The 10956-nt window shown below is 33.7% G+C and overlaps 1 protein-coding gene across 1 annotated transcript; it reads right to left on the bottom strand.

Annotated features, from left to right (window-relative positions):
• Positions 1-7013: 7013 nt before the first annotated feature.
• LOC120085853 (Sodium Bile acid symporter family) lies at positions 7014-10235 on the bottom strand. The gene is made up of 7 exons (XM_039042075.2): positions 9342-10235; positions 8705-8798; positions 8595-8628; positions 8454-8508; positions 8035-8118; positions 7657-7944; positions 7014-7519 (listed from the first exon to the last, which is right to left on the bottom strand). The coding sequence occupies exons 1-7, from the start codon at positions 9897-9899 to the stop codon at positions 7382-7384; spliced, it is 1251 nt and encodes a 416-aa protein (XP_038898003.2). The 5' UTR covers positions 9900-10235; the 3' UTR covers positions 7014-7381.
• Positions 10236-10956: the final 721 nt, after the last annotated feature.

Here is a 10956-nt window from a genome sequence, read left to right as displayed (position 1 = left end):
TATATAATGTTTACAAACTACAAGAATATAATAGAGATTTAGGACACCAATCCCAACACTTGTAAACCGAAAAACCGTAAATAGATCAAGAAGAAAATACATAATTCAACATTAAAATAATGTTGGGATGCAAAGATATATCAACTGACGAATTTCAAGAATAACAAAAAGAACTCCAACCCAAATATTATAAATTCTTCCTTCATGATGTGAATTCAACCATTGGATCATTGCATATACCCAGAGTAACAATTACAAGAAGCAAGGCAAAGAAGATTCAAGAGACTTTCACACTACATCTTCAAAAGCTAGTAAATTCACAAAAAGCGACAAATAATTTTGAGTCATACTAGATTAGTAGTTTGTTATTATATAATATAGCTTTAAAATTGGGTGGGGGTTTCAAATCCTAGATCAATAGTGATGGATGGTTAATTACCGTCATGAATGTCATAACTCATTTTAATTGAGATTAAATTATTTTACCATATTCAATTAAAATGAGTTATGACATTCATTACGGCAATGAAGAGTTGATGGCATTGACATGATGAAAATTACTAAAGATTTACAGAAGATTAACCGGAAATTTGAATAAAAGTATATATATTTATATGTTTGATCCTATTTTGATCCTAACTTTGAAGCTTATTCTATTTTGGTCCTTATATTTTTAAAAATGTTTATTCTAGTTTTTAAACTTTTAAAAAGTGCTTACTTTAGTCATTGTTATTTAAATTCCGTTAACTCTTAGAGGTCGTTTCGATCACAGATATTGTTTCATGGATATGAATATTAAATGTAGGAATTTAAATGTTTGAGATAATTAACGTTTGTATTTGGATATGCAAGATAATTAATGTCTGAAAGTTAAATCAAAACTTCCAATTTTGTATATAGAAATCAAAACTAAATAATTTTTTAATAATTATAAGGGAACAAGTAATGTCGTCATAATTATATTTAACTATTTAATATATTGTTATATTGATTAATTATTTAATAAATTAAAATATTTTTAAATGAATATTTTTAAATTAAACATTATTTAAATTATTTTATTTAATTAATAAAAATAATTAAATAAATTAAAATTCTTATAAATAAAAATCCCAAAAATATTTACATTTTTAACTTTTGGAACTTTTTTCTATAAAGTATAAAATATTTTTAAATGTTTTTATATTTAAAAATACCTCTTAAATAAATATAAATTAATTAGAATATTAATAATTAATAATAAAATTTTAAATCAAATAGTTAATATAACATAAAATATCACTGAAAGTGGGTTAAGTAAACTTAGATATCTCTAACGTTCTGGCTTAACCTACTGACAGATTAAGCATCTATCTACATAACTTGCTATGTCTTTCTTCATTCCAGGCTACCAGTAAAACCTCTTCAAAGTCCTGTACATCTCGGTGCTACTTGATTGCATGGCATACGCTGAACTATGAGCCTCTTCTAATACTACATTCTTCGGTGCCTCATCATTAGGAACACATAACCTGATTTCCTTCATCAAGGTTCCATCCTATCTTAAGACATAGTATGATCTTTTCTGTAGACTAGCTTTCACAACTAACTTCCTGAGACTAGGATCTGCTGATTGAGTTATGACAATCTCATCTATCAAAGTAAGCCTTACCCTGAAAATGAGCTAGTAATTCTTTTAAGTGGCCTATTGGCAGAGCTGTATTGGCACTTATAAATTCCTGCAATAACCGTCCCCTTAGATAACTAAGCATATCTCTTGGATAACTCGACTTCCTGCTCAGTTTATCGACTACCACATTAGCTTTACCTGGGTGGTAGTCAATAGTGCAATCATAATCTTCAATTAACTCTATCGATCTTCTCTATCGCAAATTCAATTATTTCTACTCGATGATGTACTTCAAACTCTTATGATCTGTAAAGATATGACATTTCTCACCATACATGTAATGTTTCCAAGTCTTCAGTGCTAACACTACAACCGCTAACTCTAAATCATGTGTAGGGTGGTTACCTTCATACTTCTTTTATTGTTTGGATACATAAGCTACTACTTTTCCTTTTTGCATCAGTACACATCATAAACCCTGTCTGGATGCATCACAATAAATCTGAAACTCCTTCCCTGAAACTCGAAGGGTCAAGATTGGTGCAGACACCATTGGTTAAAGTGCTATGGAAAAACCATGGAATAGAAGAAGCCACATAGAAAACTGAAGAACCAACGAAAACTAAGTATCCACACCTATTCAGATGATGAAGCATTAAGCAAATTTCAAGGACGAAATTTCTCTAAGAGGAAGGCAAATTGTAAACCCCTAAACTTGTCTTACTAATTAATTATGCTTAAGTCCTCCTAATTATGTGTTTAAGCTTTTGTAAGCATATATTTATGATGTTTGTATTAGTTGAAATAATACAGAAAGTATAATGAGTGTGTATATACATGTTGAGAAGAAGGAAAAATCTCTAATTGTAGGGGAAGGTAATGGAAAGTTGGGTGTAAAGCTAAGCTAAAAGATGTGAAAAATTTCTAAGTATTAAAAGGTTAAGCTCTCGGGTACTTGGAGGGCAAAAAAATGTTCTAAGTATGAATTTCTAATCCCTGGGCAAAATGGAGAGAAATTAACACTTATAAGAAAAATAGGAAGCTTGATGCGATGAAATCATGTTAAACTATGCGGCCAAGACATCTCAAACTATGAGGCCAGGTACGCAAGAAGGGAAGTTATGGTTAAGTATGGCCCATGAAGCATGCGGGAGGCCATAAGAGAGGCTAGTTTGGCTATTGAGTGAGTTGAGGTGTTGGTCGAGAGGCTTAGAGGTTGGCAAGCGAGGTTGTCGTGGACTGATGCAATGATATTGTCGCTCAGGTTCTGCAATGAAGTATGTTGTGAAAGTTGATGAAGGCTGATCGGGCAAGGCTTGTAAGGAATGCTTGAGGCAAGGTGATACGATGATGGCTAGGAATGAGCGATGACCTGGTAAAGGCTTACGTAGTCGTAAATCTTATGTGATGAAGTTAAGATAAGCATTCGTTTTAATCAACCGGCTAGTGGGCTAAGTGGCAACCTTAGAAATGTTAACTAAGGATTAGTGGGCCAGGTGGCACTTAATTAAGCTCAGAGTTCATGCACACCTAAGTTTAAGGAGGTGAAGCAAAGATGAAATCTATTTTGCCAAATTCTTAGTGCTAAGAGGAATAACCATTGCCCACCTGAAGCTCAGACGAAGTTAAAGGCAATCTCAGGCTGCCAAGGTGAGATTCGAATGATTAAAGGTTGGGAAATTGAAGAAATTTCTAAGGATTCAAGCCTCAAAGAATCTCAAGCAAGGTTAAGAAGTTATAAGAATTCCAACCTGTTAAGAGGAATTTGCAGCTCAAAATCCTAAGGTAAGAGGGTTAAGTTGTTTATGAGCAAATTCTTATAAGGAAATGTAGTTAAATAATGGCTAGATTTGAAGTTATGAAATTTAAAAGTTAAAATATGGAAAGATGTTGTGGATGAATAAGCAGGCAGCTGCATCCGAAGAGTAAGCAAGGAGCTGACCTGCTGAGGTATGCAATTAAGTGCATAGATAATAGTAAGGATTTAGGTGATCGTAGGCAGCGGACATTTATCACATAGGCACAAAGGCATGTCTTCGTGACTTACCGAGCACCCGATAGTGAGGGTTGCCTATCTAGAGCCAAGTAAAAGGTAAATTGGTTAAGTATAAGCGATATGATGAGCTTAGTCATGGTGTGATGAAATTACTAGTATGCGATGAAGTTAAGTTTATGTGTTGAACTCAAAAGGGAGCTAATGATACCAACCAAGGGACCTTTCCTTATTTTGGGGTAACACAAATAGGAGAGACTTACAAACCCTTGGATAAGCAGCTTAAAACAGTGAGTGACATGTTTTCACAAAATATTTCTACTGAGTAGTTTCATAAATGATTTCCAGCACATAACTAGTTTATCATGCTATTTTACAATGTGATTTCCTCAATGCATGCTTTATTTATATGTTGATCGCATAATCCATAATTTTAAAGAATGAGATTTTATATGTGAATCTGGTATGCTTTTTCAGTAAGCTTATGCCCATGTTATGAAATGTTTGAATGTTTCAGGCCTTATACAAGCCCTACTCCAATGTTGGTACCAAAGGTATGGTAAGGTACCCAGATTCTCGTTATGTTCGGTATGGTAAGGTAGTCAGTATCCTATTCAATTCTACTTGCACGTATGATCTATGTTATTGGCGTTGATGAGATCGAGCAAAAAAACTCTCTCTCAACTAAGGTTATTAGAGATTGAGCAAAAGGGCACTTACACATGTTCAGACATAGAAGTAGAAGTGCTTACAGGAAATTAATGATGAATTTTATTTTAGGGTTTCCATATGTTATGTTTTCATGTTTTCATGTTTTCATTTTTATTTTCAAACTTTGGAAATGAGTATGCAATGTTGTAGGGCAAGTATGTTTACGTTTGAAAATGAGAATGTAAATGCTTTATTATAAGCATGTTTCTTTGAAGTAGTTACTCATTGGGAATTTTAAGCTCATTCTTTTAAATGTTTTCTCTTCCCAGGTAGCGGTCGACGCCCCGAAGCCTAGCAAATCTGTCAGTCAGTCACTACTCAGAATTTTCATGAACTCAAAGTTTAGGTGGTCCACCATGTTTTGTTAAACCCTAGTTTTGTGTGTATATATTAAAGGGTTCATGGTGGAACTTCGAGTCAACTTTGTAAATATGAACACTTGTACTTTTGGTACTAATATACATGTTTAGATGTGGATGTTCTTAATGTGGAACTTCTGTTATGTGTTAAATTGTTGATGGATAGGATATTGAACTACAAAGAGATGTAAACTGTGTTATCAGGTGCTGAGAAAGTAGGTTTACAGGAGTATGTTAGGCAAAAGTTGTCATAAGAGGGTTGGCAACTGTTGTCTTCACATTTCTTCTTGGATTAAAAGGGTAGTCTAGGAAGGGGTGTGACAAGTTGGTATCAGAGCATAAAGTTTTAGGAAATAAAGTCATGCATTAGTTTAGGGGCATGTAAATGATGTTATGAATCTAATAATGAAAATGTTATAGGAAACATGTCTCAAAGAAGTGACGGACTGACTCGACAGACGGCGGACGGGGTTTAGGACTCTACCAAAGAACCAGTAGTAAGGGATGCAATATTCAAGGGAGAGTCCAATATCTCTCAGGATAGAGTTGACCGTAATCTAGAAGATAGGATTTTTTACATAATTGCTCAGAGACTAGCAACCAATGTGAGGTCTATACAGACGAATCCAAAAAAAAAAAAAAGTATGTGATTGAAAGAATGAAAGCACTGGCTGCCACTGCATTTGAGGGTACGATTGAGCCAGCAGATGCATAAGTATGGTTAATTCATATGGAAAAATTTTGTCAGGTTACTAAATGTTCTAAAGACCATAAGGTCAAGCTAGCGGTATTTCTGCTACAGAAAAGAACAGAACAGTAATGGAGAGTGATGGACTCCAGAAGAAACATGTCGGAGATGATGACTTAAGATGAGTTTAAGAGATTTTTTTTTTTTTTTTTTAAAAAAGTATTATCCCACTTCCTTTCGTGAGGCAAAGAGGAACGAGTTCTTAAGTCTTGTTCAAAGAAACATGACAGTAGCTGAATATGAATAGAAGTATATAGAGTTATCTAGATATGATTCTACAATTATAGTTGAGGAGGAGGATAGATATAAACGGTTTGAGAGTGGACTGAGAAAGGAGATTCGAACTTCTGTGATCGCTATAGCTAACTGGACGAATTCCTCTCTACTAGTTGAATCAGCAGGGAGAGTTGAAGACCTGGTAGAGAAATTTGTTAAGCCTAAATAATATATTTATATTTAATAATTAATTAAAATAAATAGTAGTAATTAATTGATATTAATTTATTAATTAATCCGACTCTATCTATCTCCCTAGGATAAAAATCCCACTAAGTATGGAGGACATTAAAAAACCCATGTCATATGGGTTTTAAAGTTTCTTGAATAATAATATCCTGGATTTTAAAATAAAAAGTAAAATCTTGTGAAATAAAATCTCATGACAATATTTGTGAAACAAATAAACACTTAAATAAAGCGATGAGATAGTCTTGTATTTTTAGATGATTAGACTACCGAATAAGTTAAACGCGTTAAAAAATCAAAGTTCCAATTTTGAATTAGGTGGTAAAACGATTTTCTATAGTTGAACTCAAAGTCATTTTGCGTTCAAGATTTTAACTGTTTAATCTTTTGGCTCGTTGGTAGATGACATTTTACTTCATTTTCAATTTGCTCAATTCTAGATGCAATTTCATCAAAGAGTTAACAAAGTCATAATAATAGAGAACAAAATAAAGACTTTAAAAATTGAATAACTAAATCGATTGTTTTTTAAAGTTTAAGAACCAAAATAGAACAAAATTCAAAATTTAGAGACTAAGATAGAATTTAAACCTATATTTATATAGTCTACTTGATTTGAAAACATAAATTTGAAAATATAGGATTCAATAAAAATAAAATTATATTTCATATTTTCATATATATGTTTGGTAGCATATTCAATATTTAAATTTCAATAAAACAATTTTTCAAAAGGTTTTCGATAATATATTTATAAACCATAAAATTATTGATAATTACTCACTAAACTTTATGTTGAATTTAAACTATTGCTTATTAATTTATAAACTTGTATTATGTTAAAAAATTTGTATAATCATTATTTTATAATATCATATAATATATAATAATTACACATTTTAATTTAACAAAAATAATTGAGTTTCTAATATTTGTATAATCATTATTTTATAATATCATATAATACTATATATTTTTTTAATGTTTTTATCTTTTTAATATAATTCCATCTTTTAAAATTTTAAATTCAAAATCTAAATACACTAAGAATTATTTTTTTTCTTCAGAATTTGTATTGTTTTGGTCACAAAACCAAAAAATAATTTTTGAAAACAAAATCCAAAATCCTTATCAACCGCATATTTATTGAATTCAATAAATCATAAAACATAAAATAAAATTAAGATGTCTATAAAACAATCCCAAAATGACCTATTTCCATCTGCATTTTCAAATCTCAAAAAGAAAATAAATCAACTTAATTAGATTTTTTTAAAAAAAAAATTGGAAAAGAAATTATTAAAGAGTCAAATTAAACTCTTTTTTAGACCAAAAAACTATATATATATCTTAAACAAAGTTCAAACATGTAATGATTGCAAACCACCTGTCGGCACCAATTGGAAATGGCTAATGAGCTTTCCCAACGGTAGAAATCTACTGAATCAAAAGGATCAAAGCACATGTCCCATACAAAATGTAGACATAATTTTCATCTAATCTTTGCTTTGTCTCCAAATCCCAGCAAGAACGCTGCCAAAGACCGAGTGGCAAACGCTAGAAACTGCACAGGGCACTGCCGTAAGAGGATTTCCAAAGTGCTGGGTAGCAAGAACAACGCCTAGCACCGAGTTCTGTCACATAAATTGATTCATTTAAACCAGGTCAAACCAACAATGGCTAAACTGATGAGTTGTGTAGTAAAATACTCGGCAGCAAACTTGCCGACGAGTGCAGCTAAGATATGCCATAGGTAAATGAACTGCTTTACCTGCATTCCTACTTCAATGGAGATTGTCCGAGAAGATGCAACATCAATGCCGAGCAATCTTGCAAGCACATAACCGAAGAAGAATCCTGAAGCGTGAAGAAGAGCTGCAGCCAGCACTACTTGCTGGCCAGACATCAGAATAGCAGAGGAGCTTTGAGCAATTGCATTTCCACATAAAATAGCTACAGTACTAACAGCAATGGGTGGCATGAATGGAGAGACAAATTTAACCAAGCCATGGAAATACTGGTTTAAAAATGCACCAACCAACACTGGAAGAAGAACAATCTGTAGATGATGGAAAGTGAAGTTACTTGAGAGTAATTAGATGAAAAAAGAAGAAATGTTGATATTGCTATTGTTTGTTAGATATAGCACCTGCAGTGTGGACATTAATAACCCAGCTGCATCCACAGCAACATATTGACCAGCAAGTTTAGCAGTAAGAAAAGGGGTCATTATCTGTAAGAAATGATAACTTAGACTTCAATACCTATGAAACTGTGTTTGCTTAAATTACATGCAGGTTGAAGAGAAGTTGAAACGGAACATATGGTAGATTAAAAAAAAATGATTGTTGTGTTCAGTTAATGTTTTTCCTATGTTCGTGTAAATATGAAATTAGGAGTAAACTGTGATTGCTTATTTGTTTGCATTTCTACTAACAAAGATACCAGGTTCTGTTTTAATGACAGAAGAACTACATAAAACAAAAGAAAAAAAAGTTCTTGGTTGAATGCAAACTTGAATTTAAAACTAAACGCCCAACAGCAAAAGCATTATGTAGGCTTGCTAACCACGGCTGCCATAGTGCTTGCCGCAGTCATCAGCACAGAAAGAGCTACATTTCCCCTGGAAAAGCCATAAAATTTTTCTTAACCTCTAAGATAATTTAATAAGAAAGAAGTTAAAGGGTGGAATTTCGAAAATTAGAATACCTTGCAATGTAAGTGACAATATTGCTTGCTGTTCCTGAAACCAAAGATAAATCAAACAATTAAAATACATAATAGGGAGAATGAGAAAGGTCACTACCAACAATGCATACCACCAGGGCAGCAACCAACCAATATTAAACCAGCTGCATAGTAAGATGGCAAATTTAAAAGCTTGCTGACAAGAAAGCCTGATATCGGCATCACCTGCAACAGGAACCATGAAAGTCTATCTCATAATTTCATTTATAGATTGAAGTTCCTAAAACTACTAAAGAAACTGGAATCCAAATCCTCAATATGTCTCACTATTCTTATTAATCGTTTCCTTAGTAGAAACTCAAAAAAACCTACAAAGTAGATCAATAATAGAAGGATTTCATCCAAATGAAATGCCTTTCATCACACAGTTGACATACAATTCAAAGAAAGTACTGGAATATTACAGATGACGAATCAATCATTCATTTAGCTCGTAATAGTATATCTTCATCTCGCTATAATTTAATGTCAACACTCATTGCCAATTTTGGAACATTTCTGATGGCCAGAGATAGCACTGACTTCATGCATTTCTGTTTGAACATTTAATGTGGTTTCTTTTCCTCCGGTGAACTAGAACAAATTTCTACAAGGCACACACATACAGAATTATGCAGCATACACGAGATGTTCCTTGAGATCAACAAAATCATTAAGTTACAGATTCGTTCAAACAATAGCATAATCGCAGTAAACAAACGAACTGACCGAATACTGGAGCAAGAACCCAGAAATCAATTCCTTAGGCATTGCCAGGGCTCCACGAAGATCGTCAAGGGTCAATGTCATTCCCATACCAAGCATTGTGAGAGTAATACCAAGAACAGTCCATCCCGGTTGAACCCAAGCGTAGGAAGCCGGCCTGAGCAGCCCTAAAAGGCAGCCTAACGCCACCCAAACAGGAAAGGCAGTAGATAAAGCTTCGCCAAGCAATTCAATCCACTGCATCAAACTGCGCTCGCCCTGAACGCTGTTTCCGTTTGATGAAGCTTCGCATCGGAGAGGAGGAACTAGCAATCCAACATCAATCCGTTTGGTTTTGGAGCAGAAAAAAGCGTTTCGACTCCAAATTCGTTCGTTGAATAACCGTAGCGAAGATTCGCGGTGGAATCCAGCGGGAGAAGAAGAGGACAAAGACGAAGGGAGCGGGTTGTTAGAGGTAGACGACGTGACGAGTGAAGTGCGTCGCCTGAAGCTTGAAAGGGAATATCGATGAGACTGAATATGGGGACGAAGAACGAAAGTATCTGATGGAAGAGACTGCATTCTCTCTCTCTCTCTCTGTCTGTCTCAGCGACGACCAGACGGAGAAGAAGAATGAAACTTAGATGGCGACTTGATTATGAATCTCAGTTGAATGTTTCCGGCATCGGCCGAGCTCCAATGACGGGTCAGCTTTGTTAAGTGGAGCGGTGGACAGCGGAGTTTGGTAGTGATGAGACTAGTAATGCACAGGAATATTTTCAGAAATAACAAAATTTAATTATTTTCTCCAACTCATCTTTTAACTTTTCTCTATCTTCCGGCTTCTCCTTCTTCAACCGTATTTTTTTTCTCTTCTTCTTCCACTATAAATCTTATTCTTCTTTTTGTTCTTCAACTATAATTTTTTTCTATTTCTTCTCTATTTATAATTTTATTGTTAGTTTAAAATTATTAATTAGAATGAAAATGATAGACAATAAAAGATCAATTAAATTAGTTTTATGGCTAGTTTCAAAATAGTAATTAAAATGATAATCATAGATAATGATAGACTACTATCATAGACTCTCATAGAAATGTATAACGGAAAGAAACCGATAAAAATCTATAAGTGAAAGAAATCGATAGAAATCTATCAATATTTATCAATTATTGACAACCAGTGATATAATCTGATACAAGTCTATAATTGATGGAGGCAGAAATAAGTCTATTAGTATTTTTTTTCCTATTTAAGTAAATACTTTGACATTTTTTCAATTTTTGAAAATTTCTCTTAATTTAATTGATTCTTTTCTTAAAAAAAAAAAAAATTTAAAAATCTCTCCTAATTTAGTGGCAAAAATCTCTGCAGGATTGAGTCTCCACCCTGATCAGGACAGGGACAAGGCGAGGACGAGTAGGGTATCCCTACCTCGTCCGTCCCATCCCCGTTCCCAACTAAATTTTTTATTTTTTTAATACGAGGATGAGTCCCCGTAGGGCCCCATTTCCCCCAACGAGGAATCCCTGTCCTCACCTTCAATTGGTCGAGACAGGGACAGAGATGGAAGAAAATACCCCACAGAGACAAGGATGGGGAGAACCCCTCACCTTGACCCCATTACCCACCCTAGCT

Source organism: Benincasa hispida, chromosome 9 (genome assembly GCF_027475165.1).
Source record: "Benincasa hispida cultivar pf3 chromosome 9, pf3_genome.v1.1, whole genome shotgun sequence".
Taxonomy (NCBI): Eukaryota; Viridiplantae; Streptophyta; class Magnoliopsida; order Cucurbitales; family Cucurbitaceae; genus Benincasa; species Benincasa hispida.
This window is presented reverse-complemented; position numbering and strand designations above follow the sequence as displayed.

What these genes read in the sequence shown, in the direction of transcription:
- LOC120085853 (XM_039042075.2), bottom strand. Translation starts at nt 9,899, where the DNA reads ATGCAGTCTCTTCCATCAGATACTTTCGTTCTTCGTCCCCATATTCAG. An exon ending in CAAGCACTATGGCAGCCGTG is followed by an intron (nt 8,119 to 8,453) that starts GTTAGCAAGCCT and finishes CATTTCTTACAG; the next exon opens with ATAATGACCCCTTTTCTTAC. An exon ending in CCATTGAAGTAGGAATGCAG is followed by an intron (nt 7,520 to 7,656) that starts GTAAAGCAGTTC and finishes TTTATGTGACAG; the next exon opens with AACTCGGTGCTAGGCGTTGT.